The sequence below is a fragment of the Taudactylus pleione genome, unplaced genomic scaffold (genome assembly GCF_031769625.1).
Source record: "Taudactylus pleione unplaced genomic scaffold, aTauple2 ptg000041l, whole genome shotgun sequence".
NCBI classification, from domain to species: Eukaryota; Metazoa; Chordata; class Amphibia; order Anura; family Myobatrachidae; genus Taudactylus; species Taudactylus pleione.
This window is the reverse complement of record NW_028284443.1, coordinates 12,505,029-12,524,477: the sequence shown is the minus strand read 5'-3', so window position 1 is coordinate 12,524,477 and position 19,449 is coordinate 12,505,029. Positions and strand designations below refer to the sequence as shown.

At 40.8% G+C, this 19,449-nt stretch overlaps 1 protein-coding gene across 2 annotated transcripts; it reads left to right on the top strand.

Moving 5' to 3' along the window:
- Positions 1-1,506: 1,506 nt before the first annotated feature.
- LOC148537977 (hyaluronidase Ccc Hy-1-like) lies at positions 1,507-19,218 on the top strand. 2 transcript variants are annotated; one of them, XM_088455992.1, is made up of 5 exons: positions 1,507-1,549; positions 13,098-13,175; positions 13,959-14,897; positions 17,830-17,919; positions 18,034-19,218. In XM_088455992.1, exons 3-5 carry the CDS (start codon positions 13,965-13,967, stop codon positions 18,463-18,465), a joined length of 1,455 nt encoding a protein of 484 aa, XP_088312118.1. In that variant the 5' UTR covers positions 1,507-1,549; positions 13,098-13,175; positions 13,959-13,964; the 3' UTR covers positions 18,466-19,218. The 2 variants fall into 2 exon arrangements, with proteins under 2 accessions (XP_088312118.1, XP_088312125.1); XM_088455999.1 differs by lacking the exon at positions 1,507-1,549 and adding an exon at positions 11,919-11,946.
- Positions 19,219-19,449: the final 231 nt, after the last annotated feature.

Here is a 19,449-nt window from a genome sequence, read left to right as displayed (position 1 = left end):
ATTTTTCCGGTGATCTGCGCATGCGCAGTAGACTCCGGGCACACTCTAGTGCCCGGAGTCTACTAATGCTCCGGTGGCTGGCCAATGGCCAGCCGTGTCAGTCGGCTGCCGGCCACTGGGAAAAGAGGAGGGGGCCCCACACGGGGAGTGCACACGGGGGCCCTCCTCTCTTAAGACACCCCTGCTAGGCACTCTAGATATAGCTATACAATATCATCCCTGGCTCCTCCAATACCCTCTCCAATGCCCAGCCCTTCACATCCACTGCCATTCCAGCCCACGTCCCAGCCCCCTGGTCATATACAGTCAAAAGCCAGATTTGCAGCTGCATTCCGAAAAAACATGCATGTATTGTAAGACGTCAGTGCTGTTGTGACACTTTCCACACTAAAGAGCAGAAGAAAAGTGACGCATGCAACAGGAATAGAGCCGCAGCCATTACCAGTATTATGTATAAGAAGGATGTCTCAGAGACATTGTTTAGGTTTGTGGTAAGTGGACAAAGCAGCACCCTCCAGTTAATGTGGCACTAGGCAGCTGCCTAAGGAATCCTAATGGTAGCGAAGGTCCTGGACAAAGACAAATATTAATACCCCACTAAAGTTTTGATATGGTTATGGCAATTTTGTGTTACCCTTGGCTAGACTGACACTTCTGAAAGTAAGGAAGCAGTGTACTCACTAAGATCTACTGAAACTAAGGGCCTGATTCAGATGTGGACGGATGTAGAATATCGATGTCTGAGATGTAATGCACAGATCAGAATTGCATTCCTGGGTGATAGAGGGGGAGTGGCTGGCATTGGTGGGCATGTTGACGGCATGTTAGGGGCATGCCTGTATCAGGGACTGCATCAAAAAACTCAGTTTCTGTCGCACATTCTGAGCAACCACAGAGTTGCTCAGAAATGTGATGGTGTAGCCACTGTCCAACGGTGCGACCTTTTGTGCACCACAGCAGATGAGAGCCACAGCTGGTGGGCGTCTCTGTAGAAAACCAATCGCTGCAGCACTAACATAAATTTACAGTAGCGGCTGCAACGAAAGTCACAGCCACTACTGCACCTTCGTCCACCTCTGAATCTGGCCCTAAGAAAGGAAAGATAGGATGTGGGGTATGGGAAATTGGGTGCCGATAAGGAGCTTTCATCCATAAGTGTAAAACCATTTATTTATAACTCGAATTAAAGATAAAAATGCTGTAAGAAATACAGTTCCACAGTACAATGGAGGACAGCAAGTGCAAGGCAGAGGCAAGGCATATTTGATATATACATTAAAGCTTGAAGCATAGGTGTGGTGATTTGGTTCATTATCAAATTTGAGGTTTCTGTTATCAAAGGGCAAAGTACAATTCTGTGTTCCTTAAGCTATTGAAGTGTGGTGACTGGTGAAACACTTGAACCACTTTGAAACCTGATCTCAAGAATTTTCTCTCTTCACAGTTGAATTTTGTTAACTAAAACACGCCCCATATGGCAAGGAGAAGAGGCGACCACTCTTGTACAAAGAGGAGAATCCCTGCCAACTTCTCCTGACTGGCTGGAAAGGTGAGTTGTTGTTGTTATTTTATTTATATCATAGCATCATACTCCACAGAGCTGTACAATTGGGTTCTATCAACATGTATTTATAAATATGGAATTCTGATGAACATACATACATACATACATATAATTATAGCGGGCATTTTGAAGATTAAAATGCTATGAAAACATAGACATGTATTTATATTACTTGTAAACATAACTCAGAAATATAAGGAATATAGCAGACTTGTATGCAAAAAATTATTTTATACTGTTAAGTTTTCTACTAATTGTAGTATAACGTGTTATTTATTAATTTCTGAGTTTCTAAATTGTGACTTATTCCTACATTATTCTTTTTCTACTAATAAGGTATGTTTTAATATTTTTGCTGTGCAAAATATGTTTATATTTAAAGGAATAATTAAGAAAAAATTTTCTTTGCAAATGTGCTGCCTTATTCAACGTTATTTTATTTGACAAAAAAAGTATTAGAACATCCTATATACTCACAAGTGTAGTTTACAATCCAGACAAAGCAGTGTTAAATTTGTATGTGTGTTTCCTATTTGGGAACAGCATATGCTGTTTTGTTGCTGTTGCCTAATGTATTGATTCCTGCTTTCATCTTTCAGTATAAAAACTAATGGCTTCATTATGAGTGTAGGCAGGGGGCAATAAATCCTTAGAATTCATACCCCCTGTAATTATTACTAGGCATCTGTTGAACAATGGTATTTAGCAATGTGCTGTTTTCATGTTATAAAAAATATGATTTAATGCAAAATATAACCTATACTGAGGCTTATTAATGAAAACAAGTAAACAAAAAATAAATGCTTCCTCTCATTGTCTCCTTTCTTTGCTTTTTCCCTCCACCTCCCCTTCCCTCCCCTTTTCTTTCTTTATCCTATTTCAGTAAATAATTTGACAGTGTTAAAGTTGACTATGATACTTCTGTAAACCTCTATTTTTTACCACTTTCTCATACTGTTACATAGTAGGAGTAACAGAATGCATGACTTGTGTTGTTGAGCGTTAAAAATAAAAAAAATAAAAAAATTTTGATCATGCTTTATGGGGTCAATTCTGTTACATGTGATGCACTCGTGGTGCGAGTCATCGTGACAACGGGCACACTTGACGGTAGCCCGAATTCGCATATAAATTCTCGCATAAGGAAAGGTGGCAACCCAGATTGTCACCTAGGGCTACGTGGCAACTTAATTCGGTTCTGTGAGGCCCCAACATATCTAGGTATGTCTCTGTGTATGGGTGTATACATAAGCATACAGTAGCATCTTCTATTAGGAAATCCAATATAACGTTAAGAAAAACAAATTAATTGTTTTAGTGAAAATAATACACACACACACATATATGTTTACTATATATGTCTTCCTACAGTGACTATCAGGAGCACCTCTTAACAATTTAATAAGTAATGGCATACAAAAGGCCCTGAGTGAAAAGAGAGGGGTAATTTTTAAATAGGATTTATTATATCTATTGCTGGACATACACTATACAATTATCTGTCAGACATCTGTCCAATCTGGCTGGTTGTAATGAAAACCTGGTAATGTATGGGAGCAAATCACATTTAACCATATGGTCCCAAACAGTAGAAAATGGACAAAAACGATTGTTCAACTTGGTTAAAATCGATTTGATTTAAACAATTTGTCTGAATGACCATTTTTGTCTGTTTTCCAGTGTTTGTGAGCAAATGGTCAATTGTCATTTGCTCCCATACATTAACAGGTTTTCATTCCAACCAGCCAGATTGGACAGATATCTGACAGATAATTGTATAGTGTATGCCCAGCTTTAGGCATGTTGCTCCTAATTATAAAAAAACTGCAATAAATGCAGAAGATGGAACCAGTGGTATGACAGCAATATAAACAATGTTTAAGAGCCTAAAGTTTCTAAATAATAGATCCCTACACATATCTGTATTTCACTTATTGAATTATAAGGGCTTAAGGTGGGTACACACTTAGCAATTTTTTTAATGATTTGCCTGATTCCATCAGATTGGAACGACAAATTGTTAAAATCGGTAAGTGTGTACCCACTGTATCGTGCAGAGCGTGCTCCCGTGGGATAGTCAGCCTCATCGTCAGGACAGCCCATCATGCAGCCCTTCATGCAGCTCTTCATGCAGCTTGATGTGGCAGGGGCCGACATATCAGGCAGTCGGGCACCGGATCGTCAAGTGTGTACCGGCCGCCTAGAATGTTGGCCCATCGGCGCGTAGGGGTCACCGGCGCATCGTGATTTAGTGTGTATCCAGCTCTAGGGAATCGGCTAATGACTGATCACACTATCAAAATGAGGTCTTCGGCTAACTGGCATTATATTCCAGTACTTATTAACATCTGAGATGCACTAAGCTTTGGAGAGTGATAAAGTACCAACCAAATAGCTTCTAACTGTCAGTTTATAGGCTTTATTTGAAAAATGACAGTTAGGAGCCGATTGGTTGGTACTTTAACACTCTCCACTTCACCACTTTCCAAGGCTTAGTGCATCTCCCCCTGATCTTATGGCAGAGAGACCCATCACTGATTGGTTTATTTTATTGTTTATTATGGTTTCTTAATACATTACTGATTTATGTTTTAAAGGGGTTAATGTATCAAGTAGTGAAAAGAGTGGACAAATAGCCCTGGGGGAGAAGTTGCCCATAGCAACCAATCAGCTTTGCAGTAGCATTTATCAAGTGCAGTTTATAAAATAATAGGTAGGAGCTGATTGGCTGCTATGGGCAATTTCTCTAGTGGTCCACTTCTCCATGCTTTTCACTGCTTGATACATAAACCCCTTATAATCATGGCAGGAAACTGAATCAACTAGAGAACCCCATAATTATTATTATTATTTATTTATATGGCTCCACAAGGGTCCTGCAGCGCCTAATAAAGTACATAAACAGTTGAGCAGAACAAGAGAATAGTGACTTACATTACAAGACATTGCAGGACAAGTATATGGTATATAAACATTGCTGCAACAGCTGACATATCATTCACATAAGTAGCAGAGTGGCAGAAGTCAAAGGTTAAGTGCTGTTGTAAGGAGTATGGAATAAATAATATTATAAGTAAGGGTAGGAGAAGCACATAAGGGAAGAGGTCCCTGCTTGTGAGAGCTTATATTCTAAAGAGAAGAGGCAGACAGACAAGGCTGACACAGATGGGGTAGATAGTGAGCATGGGCCAGAGTGTTAGGATGATGGATGGCTTTGATGAAGGAAGTGGGTCTGGAGAACCCCTTTGTAGTTTTGTAAAGTGGTGGATAGTCTGATAGAGAGAAGTAAAGAATTCCAGAGATAGGGAGCAGGACATGCAAAATCTTGGAGGGGAGAACACACAAACTCTACACATGCATTTTCATTTAAAATGACGAATAATTGTGTGTACTTGAAGCTTGAGTTTCATTTTCAGCAGACCTGGGACAAGTTACTGTCGAAAAAATGTAAATATATTTTTGTTTGGATGTTATGGATGTTTTTCTATTTCCAAAGTTAAAGTAAAGAACTGTTACAAAACCTTTTTATCATTGAACACTTTAAAACATAATAATGCAGTTTATGTATGAAATAACATTGAATATACCAAAGTGTTGTTTTAATAACTGAATGAGCCAGGAAGCATGTGTTGGTACAACATGCAAGTTAGTATGTCTAAAAGATGTTATGTATTAGAGTCCCTGGTGCTTCCTCTAGAGCTCTATCCTGTTCCTTTTCCAGATGGTCAGTGTTTGGCAAATTCCTTTCTTTTATAGAAATGTAAGTCACCAGACTTATATATGCATATGTACCTCATATGCATTGCATAATACATACATTAAGATGGGTCCTTTGCAAATGTAGCTGTCCTTTTCACTTTGTTCAGTGAAACAATGTTTACCTCTATTTACATACTGTTGCAACAGTTTCATGAGCATTAAAACAAACTAATTTCACTAATCTACATACCATACATTACCACAAAAAAAAATCTATAATAACAGAAGAAATAAAATAATAGAACATGCTCTTGATATGCTCTTGATAACACAGTGTAGGTAGGCTGTCAGGAAACACATAGTTTTTATATGCATAGGTACTGGATTGCAAGTGATATGATATATTTGGATTTAGCAAAAGCATGCAATACTGTCTATGTAAGAATCTGGTACATACGATGAGAGCACTACGACTGAGAAAAAGGTATGTATACGGGTAGAGGACTAGTTGATGGATAGGAGACAAAGGAGTACAATTACCAAGCTTTTGCAAACTGCTGATTCTCGACTGGTTAGTCCCTGAAATGTAAAATGTCAATACAAAACCAGACGTGTTTTCTACTTAATATTGTTGACATTTTAAATATCGGGGTCAAACCTGCAACTTAATAAAACTAGCTCAAAGTGGAACATATCCAGACTAGGCTAAAATTATTACTTGTAACAAAGATATATGCATTAGGCTGTGTTAATTTTAATGTTTTTTTTTATTAATGACCTTGTAAACCATCTGGAAAGTATGGTGTCCATATTGTGATGGAAAACACTGCACAGAATTACAGTCATTTTCATTTGATGGTGACTGTTGCAGCATCCTAAAAATGAGGGTGTTCAGTCTATATTCTGACACCTAAACTATATACTGTAGGGTATTTAATACAGTTCAGGATAGTAATTTGCAACAGAAAAGACTTATACAAAACAGATAGCTTGCAATTACATGGCAGATTAAATGTAACAGTAATAATGAATTACATAATCTATTACAAATGAGTTCGGAGTAGTGGTTGACAGAAAACTGAGTAGCAAGATTAAAGAAAAAATCATGGAATGCATAAAAAGGGGGATAAGAGCTCATAATGCAAAAAACACTATTACCATTGTATGAACAGAGGTGCTGAGATGGGGATGGGGCGTGAACCTCTCTAGGGACTCAGGATTGCTGGGGAGGCGTAATCACGCTCCACAAGATGGCAAGGCGCACGTCACTGCATTGCACAGCTCCTTCAAATGGCCCAACAGGGCATCAAATTATGGCCTGTAGAATTAGGAAAAGTTTTCTGCCCTACAATGTAAGGTCAAAGGAGTAGTAGATAAGGTCGAGTGAGTGATCATCCAATTAATGGAAGGGAATCGAAAGGTTAAATTATAAAGAGAAATGAGAAAACTAGGATATAAATTTGGAAAAAAAGACACAGAGGTGATCTAATTAATCTCTGTAAGCATTTGAAATGACTTACCTACACTTCTCTAGCCAACTGAGGAAGGAGAGAAAGCAATTGGTGCAGAGTGTACTTATTTGGTGTACTGCATGACCTCTTTGTAGTGTGAACAGGAGGTCATATGATGCGAAAGCCCTCTATTCAGAAGCCCTCTTTGTGTTATAACAGGTACACAGACTAGCAGTCAACATGGATGTAACATTAAAAGTAGTCGGGAAGGGAGCCAAGGAACACAAGGTATATAATATAGGTTTGCAGAACAGGCAGAAAACTTGATGAATGAGCAGGCAGAAGGATGTAGTCAAGGAACAGAGCCAAGATCGCTACAGTGTCAGTTAATATAGGAGTGTGGTAAACAGGAACACTAGCAATCACCTAGCAAGTTTGTGCTAGGTCAGGCCACAATTTAAAGTGGTTGAAGGTAGAGATCATAGGTTTTAAAAGAGCTACAGCAGACTGTACAAACTAGTTCCACTGTGCCACCATGCAATGGGTATCTGCATTGCACTGGATTGTTTAATGTCTTTCCCAGTAGACAAAAAAAATAAATTATATGCAATTTATACATGGTTAGCAAATTTTTATTTTGTGTTTTTTATATTTTGTAATTATATAATATTCTGGGTGTATTTATTTTAACTACAGTATGATTATAGGCAAACTCATGGGACAGAATCTACTGCTCCTTTAGACAAAAATGCAATTACAATGAAGCGCTCACACTGGCTCCTTTTTGCATAGTAATTTTCTTATAAACACATCAAGAGGGATACCATACTATACAGCCAGGAGAAAGGAAAGTGCAAGCTTTATTATATATAATGATATAATTAACAATCCTTTAGATCTCACATAGTGAATTTTATAAATCTAATTGCATGAACAAATAACACATTTGACTTTTCATCACTAGGTTTTTCTTCATAGTGTAAGCTAACATGAACTCATGAGTGACAGGGCAAAGCTGGGTACACCTAAATGATGTAACAAACAATACAATGTTTATTCCAATTTCACTTACAACCATATAATCCCGGAACACACTATTTTTAGTGTTCACACTATGCAATCTTCAGGATGACGGCACAATATGTGTACACACTATGTGATATATCCCACATCGTACATTCAGGGGCGCCGAGGGGTGGGTACTAATTATCCAGGCCCGAGCTTGATAGAGGGGCCCAGGTCCGGCATCGCCCCCCCTCTCTCTTATCTCACAGCAGTCCAGCACACGCTGCTGTGTGCTGGGCTGCAGTGGGAGCCTGCTCACGGATGCTGAGCAGCAGCCACAGCAGTCTCCTATGCCTGGGGGTCGAGCGATCACACTGATCGTGCCACCCCCGGGCTTTGCGTCGGGCTGAGGGTCTCACAGCACCTCCCTCCCCAGCGTAGTGGCAATGCAAATTTTTTTTTTCAGTTTTCTTTATCCTAAGGGAGCGTGACCACACTTCCCGCAATTAGGCCATGCCCCCTACCCCTGGGCTAAGCTCTTAACACCCCTGCGTACATTGCATTGTCTCTTCTGATGTGCCGCACATCAGATGGGACTAAGCGATGAACACCTGCCTACTTTCTGGCTGCTCTTTCTGAGAGGGAGCAGCCAGATCGGCAGGATAGGGGGAGCGTGGCTGGGACAAGGGGGAGTGGCTGGGTGGGTGACGGGCACTTGTGACCGTTGCAGGGATGGGGCCACTCGATCACATAATTTTGCCCCCGTCCCCGCTACACAATGCCGATAATATAGGCATTGTGAAGCAGGGGGTGGGGCCAAAATGATGCGAATCAGCGTGAATTGCATCACCGCCCCCCCCCTCGCTGCGGGGGTTGCAAAGGTTATTGCGGGGGGATAGAAGAGGTGGGAGGCAGCCAGGAGGATTGCCTGCCTTCCCGGGAGGTCGGAAGTGGCACCCGATTTTCGGGAGGCTCCCGACCAAATTAGGAGGGTAGGCAAGTATGGATTAACAACGTGTGTAAATGAATGATTGGGTGTACGCCATATTTGCCATCATTTCAATTCTCCTCTCTGGAGAGTAGATGCAGCTGACAACTTAATGGTAAGGCCAGACTCGTTACGTAATTAGGGGCTGAAATTACTTGATTCCAGTGGCGGCTCCAGAGGTGGGGCTGCAGCAGGGTCCAAAATTCAAATAGGGGCAGCCACACCAACTGCCAATGATGTTTGGCAGCAGTTTTAGTGACAGTGAGTGTGACTCCTCTATTTGAATTTTGGACCACACTGCAGCCACACCTCTAGAGCCGCAACTGCTTGATTCGTGTCATTTTAGCCCCAACCCATACCTACGTACCCGCAATTCCCAGCAATTATCTTACCATCCTGCCCACTTCATTAGGATGTGGCCAGTATGTGGAAGATCCACTCACACTTCTGGGGGTTTGGGGGACTAAACAAAACATCTTGATTCTCCAGGAACTTCTGGGAGAGTAGGTAAGTATGACACTGTACAATGGTCGTGCAGTTTGGTCGCGGATTGTATGATTGCACAATATATTGTATTTCGTGTACCCAGCTTTAGAACTCCCTTGCTACTTATATAGCAATAAAGAAGGTAATTTGATCCAGGTGATGCTAATCAATTGCACTTAATTATTGTACTCTTGATCATCAGAAAGGGCCAGCACCTCTGTATAAAAGCAAAACCTTTGCTAGTTTCGTCTGGAACATTGTTTTGTTTCAGATAGCTGATGTCAGTGAAGCAATTGTGACTGCTGCTCTTTTTAAAGGGTAATAAGGAAATTTCCAAACAATTTAAAGTTTTATAATTTCACAGTAAAAACAAGTATTTACTGTACATATAAAGAACACTGAAGACAATTGCCATTCTATCCAAGAGTGGGTGTCCCAGCAAATTCACTCAACGATCAGTCTGTATCATTTGCAATAGAAATTGTAAAGAACCCAAAAGCTATATCCAGGGATCTAGAGGACATGGTAAATGTTAAAGTGCATGACTCATTTATGAAGAAAAGACTGAACAGGTATGATTTTCATGGAAGACTTCTTTCACAATGTCTTCTAAACGGAAGAAAAGATCAAACCGGAGTTTCTTGCTTTTAATGCACACCACTATGTTTCTCTAAAGCCAAACACAGCACAGCGCCACAAGAACCTCATACCAACTACTAAGCATTGAGCTGTCATTTTTCTGACACAGGTTCAGGATACCAAGCAATCATTACGTCCGTCATGAACTCCTCTTTATACTATTGTAGAGGAAAATGTTAAATCATCTCTCTAAGAGATGCTTAGCTAAAACTTCATGATGCAACATGAACATAATCCTAAAAATAACAGCATATCTATTATTTAATGGGTGAAAAAAAAGAATGAAGGTTTTAGAATGGCAAATTCAATGTTCAGACCTCCTCCTCATTGAGATGTTGTTGTCCCGCCAGAGGGTTGGTTTGGGTAGGAAGTAGGAACAGGCATGGGAGGCTGAAGGGGAGATCAGAGTTGCATGAAGGAACTTGGGTAGCTTGAGCCAGGACTTCCTCATGTAATGATGTGAGGAGATAAAGATATCGCAGTAGATGATGGGTCCGAAGGCGAGGACAGAGATAGAATGCCTTTACTGAAGAGTAGGTTGGAATAGGAATGGATATATAATACTGAAGTTATTGGCAGAATTGGATTGGGACCGATGATGCTGGATTGAGAGCTGGGTTGGTTTGAGACTGATGTTGATGAATTAAAGAACTTGATGTATTTAAATCCGATGTTGATGAATTGATGAACTTAATTGGTTGGGTCTGATGTTGATGAATAGAAGAACTTAATTGAGAAGAGTCTGATGTTGATGATTTGATGAACTTAATCGGTTGGGACCGATGTTGATTAATTGAAGAACTTAATTGATAAGGGTCCGATGTTGGAAAAATTAGATGATACCAATGGTAGGAGATTTCGGCTGGAACTGATAGTGGCTGTAAGAACAAGTCTCAGTGGTAAAACCAGACTGGTGTGAAGATGGTATAGGACACTTGTTTACCAGATTCAGGAACTGGATATAACGGACTGGAACCGTTCAGATACAGAGTAGCTGAGCTGTAACTTCAGCAAGAAGCGATGTTGTACTGGCAACAGAGGCCAGTCTGGAAATGGAATGTATATGGGAGGATCCCCAGGAATTGGATGCTGTAATCAGCTGGTCAGGGAGCAGCGCTCTGAGTGGAGGAAGTGCATCAGCTGACATGGTTGCCCCATACTGTTGTTTAGGAGGGAACTCTGGGCCTGATTCAGACCCGCTCACAAGCACTATGGGCTCGCAAGTGAGTCGATGGCCGGGCAGTGCGCATGCACCGCGCGTGCACGAGCGAGAAATCACTTGCCCCGGGGCTCGCAAAAAAACGGGGCTGCTGTCGATGTTGATCGACAGCTCGCCCCGTTTTGTAATCGGGGAGGGGGTGGTTGGCTGGCCAAATGGAGGTGTTCCCGAATGAACGCCTGCCATTTGGAGGCGGCCCTACTGACATCACTCGTGATGTCAGTAGTTGAGCATCCTGCTTTATTAGAGCAGGAAGCTCACTGGGGCTTGTGGGAACGAGACCCTCGCAACCATCATCTGGCCACTCGCAAAAGCTGTGGGTTGTCACCCACAGCTTAGCGAGCGGCCAGGAGGCCGGATTGAAAAAAAATACAGGCCGCCCAGATTCAGAGCGAGCGCCCAAAAAGAGCGTCCGGCTCTGAATCAGGGCCTCTGTGTGCCATCATGCTGGGAAGTGACGCTGTGAGCAAGGGGCTGTGGAAGGCCATCTCCATGCTCAGTAACAGGACACTGAACGGACGGGGCAAGAGCAGCACAGACAGACCTCAGTACCAGCCGGGAGCAATGTGCAGCGTGAGCGGACCTCTGTACTTTCCTGGAGTGATGCACAGCACGAGCAGACCTCAGCACTAGTCTGGACAGGCATTAGAGCGGTAAGAAAGTGGTTTTAATAGTCCAAAGTGTGACAGCTGTCTTGGAACCTTAACCCGGTATCATTGTGTTTGAGTCATAATGACCTGGGACATTTTAAAATACGTGTATCTTTTTACTTAATTGTGCAATGTTGCCAAACCTCTCTGTAGCTGGAGTTAAGACTCCTCCCTACCAGTTTCCTGCTACCACTCAGTCAGCAGGCGTCAGGGCAGAGAACTAGTTGGGCGTAAACTCCAAAAAGGTTATTATGACCCAACCTCAATGTCGGTATAACAATTGTTTTTGTACTGTGTTAATTTTCAAAGATTGCATACTTAAGCCAACGAAAAAGTTTAATTTTAGATGAAAAGTTTATTTTTCGTTAAGATATTAGAAATAACATAGAAGTTGTCAATTTTGTTGATTTTTATTTTGAAGACTATATAGAAATAATAAAGTTTCTTCTCTATTCTCTTTGATTTTTTATTTTATCAAAGTACCTCATTCAAAAGGTCATTATTTGAAATATACTAATAAAATCATCCTTAAAATTTCAAAATCAGGCATAAAATATATCCGGGTCATAATTACCCATCACAACATCCGTGTAACAACTTTCCACCACAATGAAGCCAGGTTAAGAAAGCTGTGCAGAAATGAATTGAAATGGGTGGTTCTACATCCTACTGGATTATAAGGAGTACTTACATGGATTCTTTGCGTTGGTTTATTTTTTGTGGAATTAATAATGACAAAGTAAAATGTTATTTACCACAAGAGACAAGATTAATTATATTTAACGATTGATAATTATGTCTTGATGTGTAAATGCCCATTTTTTACATACAGTATCAAATATTTGCTATGTTGTATATGTATGTTTGGTGGCCTTGTAGCTCATGTTGTTATATATGAAATCAATATTTTTGGGGAAAAGGAAAATTTGGAATCCACCGTATGATGTTAAAGTTTTAAAAAATAATCTCAGGACAGAACAGTCTACTGCTGTGTGATGTCCGCAAGTAGACAGGAATCCTTCCTCTGTGCAGGGGGTGCATTGCATCCCCAACCATACATCAAAGTAAACAGCTGTTTATGTGAATGTTTATCCTTTTTATTCAAGGGTATAAAACAACTGTAGAAGGCTCTCTGTGTGCATGATATAACATAATCCATAGTGTAAGCTATATTGCTAGAAAGCAATAGTATCACCCAATTACCAAGGAACCTATGCTGCAAAATAACTACATGCTGTACCACACTAAAGTATGCTAAACATAGATTACATTGTAGTGAGACAGTGGTAGCGCAAAACCCAGCATAATAATCTATGATACTTAAATGCTGCTCTTCCCGTAATCATCTAGAGTTGGTTCTGAAGATAGTGATTTTTTGTTGTTTTTTCCTTTTCAGAGCTACTGTCTGCTTGCAGCTGCTATTACTGTACTAATTATCACAAAAGAAGAAGTGGGAACTGTAAAGTTCAATAGCGTGAGTATAGGAAAATGGGCTGCATTTTATATAATGGGTGATATCTCTATAGCCTATTTAATTAACTTTGGGCCTGATTCATTACGGATCGCAACTGCGATTGCAATAGCGATTACGCACGCAGTTCAACTGCGATAGTATGCTAATTCATTGAGATCGCTATGCCGCTGCAGCACTACATAAGGACGCCCACTTTACCTTACACACATTCGTAATATTTAACAAGACTGCAAAAACATTGGTACAATCGAGTACCATCGCAGCCTCACACACACTTGCACAAGGTCTGACCTTACTCAGAAATTGCTAACTTCAGAGCACGCTATCAGGCTTCAGGCTGTGTACGGCATCGCAGTGGATAATTAATGCACGCCCATGCAACGCCGTTCAAACGCACTGGCACACCTGCATTTCCCTGACCACCCCCCTTCATCTGTCAATCATTTTGCGATGGGTCTGCGTAGCCGCTGCAATCGCAGTCCTGATCCCAGTGGCCACTTTGCACATGTGCACTGCGATGCATACACATGCTCAGTATGCAACAATCGGCTGATTGTGTGGGTATTAGCAGTTGCGTTTCTTGCTGATTCAGGCCCATTGTCTTTTTTAATGTAAATACTATTATCATTTAAACATATCTAATATATAAACTGTTACTTTCCACCAAAAATGAATTCATGTGACAGGACCCACAGTACATGAATAGTGTCCTGTGCTTCTCCAACATGACTGTAAGTTGGGTAGTATAAACATAACTAAAATATCCCCTTTTTCTTTATCAAGGTGATAATGTTCCAGTCTCTCACTCATCAATGTTTACTCTGGTTTTCCGTGGAACTTCTCATTACCATTGCCAATGGCCAGCGGTTGAAACAAGCAAAAACACCTCTATTGGAGAATAAACCTTTCATTGCAATCTGGAACGCACCCACGCAACAATGCAAAATTAGATATAAGATTGACCTGGATCTCAGTGTTTTTGACATCGTTGCAAACAAAAATGAAACCTTAAGTGGTCAAAATGTCACAATATTTTATCACACCCACCTGGGGCACTACCCTTTTTGTACTGATGATGGACAGTCTGTTAATGGTGGCGTGCCACAAAACCTAAGCCTCAAAGAGCACATTGTCAAGGCTACAGAAGATATTATCACACGTTTACCAGATAAAGATTTCCCAGGCCTAGGAGTCATTGATTGGGAAAACTGGAGGCCCCAATGGGACAGAAACTGGGGAGTTAAAAGCGTCTATAGAAATAAATCAATGCAGCTGGTACAAAAACATCATCCAAAGTGGCCTATTGATATGATCAGGCAAAAGGCTAAGGAAGAGTTTGATGCTTCCGCAAAGCGTTTCATGAGTGAATCTGTTCTTCTGGCTCAGGAAATTAGGTCACATGGGCTTTGGGGCTACTACTTATTTCCTGATTGCTATAACTATGATTATAAGACTAAAGCTCATACATATACAGGGAAATGTCCAGATATTGAAATAAAGCGCAATGATTACCTGCAATGGATGTGGAAGTATAGCAGCGCTCTTTACCCCTCCATATATTTAGACTATGTTCTCAAATCAAGTGAAAATGCCAAAAAATTTGTTCATCATCGTTTAAGAGAAGCAACACGAGTTGCCTCAATGTCAGAAAGACCATATGATGTGCCAATTTATGCCTATGCAAGGCCGTTTTACTCATTAACTCTTTATACTTTATCAGAGGTAAGTACTTTTAATGTGTAGATTAAGGGAGATGTTTTTTTTTATTTATTATACTCCAAATGATTACTTTTTTCTGTTGTCTTTTGGTTAAATAAAGTTTTGCAGTGGAATGGACGGCTTTGCAGAGCTGGGAACTCTGGTGATTTGATCTCTGAGTCCCGCTTTTCCTTCACTTCAGTTTGCACTCATTTTTAAAAAAATTTTGCAGCGTCTATGGTGCACGGAAAAATCTAGGGCTACAAATGGTCAATTTATCTGTTAAATGCTGTTTTTTTTCCCCCAAAAACAGATTAAAGATTGTCAGTTTTTTTTATAATTGATTAAGTCCAGAACATCTATTTAATACTTAAACACGATTTTATTTAAAACATTTAACATTAGCATCGGTTCTTAATATATCAGTCATCGATATATCAGACCATCAAGTTTGGAACATCACGATCATCGCGACTTTGGATTTCCCAAAGTCCTCTGAGCAGTTGGCAGATACACTCTTGGGGGCTGGGAGGGAGGAGTTAATTTACATTTCCCCGGCGGCTGCAAAGAGTAGCAGGGAGGGTCCTACTGTGCTGACCGAGTAGCGGTTGCTGGAAGATTATCTTCCCACAGCTGCCCACTGTGTGCTAATAACAGATCGCATCGTTTGCGACCATATCAGATAACACACTGCCTGGTGTGGTTATAAACTATTTAACCACACCAGGCAAGTGGTTAAGCTAATGTTTTCCAGCAACATTGTAGCAATAAAATAAAAATCTAACATTGTTGCTGCCCTTAAGAGTTCTTTTTATGTAGGGACGGTATAGGATTGCACATAGGTTAGTAGATCTGTAAACCATTTTAACGTATAATGTGTTTTAGCAGATGGCCATAGAAAAATTATACGTATTAACTTTTGTTATTATCCAATGTTGGTTATGAACAATGTACATGTGGAAGTCATTTTTTAGCCACATAACTGGCACAGTGGCATGACACGTGTATGCATCCAGTTGTGCTTTCACTTATGTCCCCCAGCTTTTAAAAAGTAAATCCATTCTGCATGTGTACAGAACAGATTTCCTCCAGCTGCTTTACAGTGATGTAGTGGTCTCTGACCACCTCAGAATACTGTGTAAATGGAATTATGGAGCACATGCATTGCTTCTGATATTGGCCCCTAACACATGCTCCACATGTTCTGCTATGGTGGTGGGGAAGGGGAAGTTCTGCTATGGTGGTGTGTATTTCCATATAAAATTCTGTTGCTCTTCGGAGGATGGAGGGGTACACAATATGTATATGTTACACATGGCACTGGGGAGGGGGGTTGGGGGTAGTACCCCAGCTTGTAACTATGGCACTGGTGAGCTGGGGATCCATTACCACTATGGGGTTGGGGGGGTAATGCTGCTGGGCATCTATGGGGAGTGGGAGGTAATGTTACAATAGGGGCGTATGGACATGGTGGAAGGGTAAAAATATGTCAGTTAAGTGGTTAAAGCAGTACGATTTACAGAAAGACAAAAATTTGTGCAAAATGTAAAAGTTACACAGTTTTAATTATGATTAAAATAGTAACAAAACTACTTCAGTGATGTTGCAAGTGCCAAATTGAGACCCTGGAGTTTTGAAAGGCCTCCAATGTAAGAGAGGCCAGTGTTGTAATGGGATGGCCAGCAGCAGCAGCAGCAGCATGGAGAGCAGCTAAAATGATGTCTGCCCTCTATTCTCTGTCATCACCCTGTGTGACTATATGCTGTGTGCTCAGCATATTGTATAAGGAAAGAGAGGGAAATATGCAACGCAATAAACAGTTACCATGTGTAAGGGGCAGTTTTTAGGGTAGGGGCTAAACTCACTGCTTTCGAAGTACAAGGCATGCACCTGGCTGATGTGGCCAAGTTCCCAAACTTTACTATCAAAGGTGTGTAATTAGCAGTAATTAGCAGTTGTTTGTTACTCTGATCGTAGGTGGCTTGACAAAATCCCAAAACCCCATTCCCTTTATAAGGTTCCAAGATGTTGCCATTAGAAGGCAGTACAGCATATAGAGAAAACATACTGATCATTTTAAAGGAGGGATGTCTACTGCGAAAATCATTGGTGTTGTCCTGGTGGGAGGAAGAGAATGGAGAGAAGCAGTAAATCACAGACTGAGAACAGTGGGCCCGATTCAGACCCGGACGCTAAGCCGCGAATGCATGCTATGGTCGATTGTTGCCCGTCTGCGCATGCGTATGCATCACAGTGTGTGAGCATGAACCAGTCACTGCGATCGGGAATTGTGTGTTCGTTGCACAAAGACTGAGAACTACTATGAGTGACAGCGCCGTTTGTAGGTGGTAACAGGGGAAGGTGCTTGTGAACGGGGGGATGGTGCTGCGAATGCGGGCGTGTCTGGCCGTCAAAACAGCGTTTTATGGGTGTGCATAATTAGCATGGAAGCGTCATTGTACACGTCACTTGGTTGTATTTCAGCCTGCAGTGATCGCAGTGCTTGCGGCGGGGTAGGGTCTACCTCAAGCGCTGCGTGCAGCACCGGTGGCTCTCAATAGTTTTGATTAATCATACACTTCCTGGAGATGATGTGTGCTAAGTAAGAAAAGTGGGCGTCTTTATACCAGTGTGTGCTCACTCTGCCGTCGCTCTCTAAAACAAAAAGGGCGTCCTTACACCAGACAGTGCGATCGTGGAATTTGCATACTCGGCCCCTTTTGGCAGCGAGAGAGCGCAGCTTAGCGTCCGGGTCTGAATCGACCCCAGTGTCCCCCAAATAGACATATTAGTAATTCTCCTAATACACTATTATTAAAAGATTGGTGTCAAAAGCACCTCTGTATGAAGCAAAATATAACAAATTCTATTTCTCCAATACTAACAGAGTCTTCTATAAATGATACTTTTCTTAAAATGGTTTCTTCTGATATATATTTTAATATTTACTGTCTAGATTGACTTAATTCATACAATTGGAGAAAGTGCTGCATTAGGAGCTGCAGGGATTGTGCTGTGGGGAGGAAGTGATTATTCCAGTACACCGGTAAGATAAATATCTCTTATTCCAATAAATTATGTATCTTAAGAGAAACTATAAGAACACACTGAATAAAAATGAAAACTATAAAATACTGAAATCCTGTTATATTTTTTCCAGGAAAGCTGCAAATTAGTGAAGAACTATATTGATGGACCATTTGGACATTACATTGTCAATGTAACTTCAGCAGCTAAACTCTGCAGCAAAGCCTTGTGTGGAAAAAATGGAAGATGTGTAAGAAAGAATCTGCATTCAGCATCTTACTTACACTTGAATCCAATAAATTTTAAGATAAAGTCTCATGTTTCTGGCAAAGGACATTATGTAACTGGGCACCATGGAAAGGAAGATGTCCAGTACATGAAACACAGATTTGTGTGTCAGTGCTTTGAAGGGTGGACTGGAATGTTCTGTGAGCTCCCTATACCTGAGGATCTAAAATGGAAGACAGATAACTCCCATAATGGCTCAGACTTACCCTTGCTTGCTTTTACCTTTATGTTTTATGGATTTTTTCAAATCAGTATACTACTCATGCTTTATACATAATTTTTATGCCCTCATACATAACAAATATAATCAATTCATTCTTTTAAATATAAAGTTGTGTCATGTTAATCCTGTTCTAGTTAAAGTGCATCTCTCACCTACTTCCAATGGAGGCAGTTATTTTATGGTCCGAATCCATATTCATAGGAATGTTACCTACTACACTAGGTACCCACAAAATGTCTGCCCCCACTATGTATATGACAAGTGCACTCAGAACTTCTGAGTGTTAAAATCTTAAGCGTTCTATGAAAAAGAGTGGAAATATCAATGTATTGCACATAAATCACCAGTATTACTATGCTGTAGAGTAAAACAGTAGAACAATAAGCAAAATAGTTGCCTTTACTAACGAAAATACGGTAGAATTGAATTGAGATGCTGAATACTTACTTGCATGCTTGGGGATTCTGCTGCTGCGAATCTGACCGCCGGCATTATCAGCGTCGGGATCGCATACCCAACCCGGCTGCATACAGAATGTTATTATTTTGCTATTGAATAGCTAATTATTCATGTCTGTTATATTTTATACCTTCAATAACTTCTACCACTTAGAGCCCAGGCACACTGTCAATTTTTCATTCATTGCATGCCACTATTTGGGATTGGGGAAACCCAAGACAATGTTCTTAGGCCTGCTTAGCGTTTTTTAGGGTGCACCTAGGAGCCTCACTTGCCAGTTTCTTTGTTACATAACATTCATCAGAAGTTAATAGCAACTCACCTGGTTGTATCCTATTAAGTTGGGGAATTGGAACCTATGTATACATACAAAGAGGAGTCTTGTTCATCCATCAAAGGGTTTCTAATACCCATCAGTTCCTGTAAATACACCCTTTGAATGCAGCCCACTAGCGGCTGGTGCATGTGCCACCCATGCAACGTGTTTCTGTTATGCAGAGCATCAGTGAACGTAACATACCTCTCTACTTTCTGGTCCGATTGGGTAGATAGGACACAACCTTCAAATTGGGACTGTCC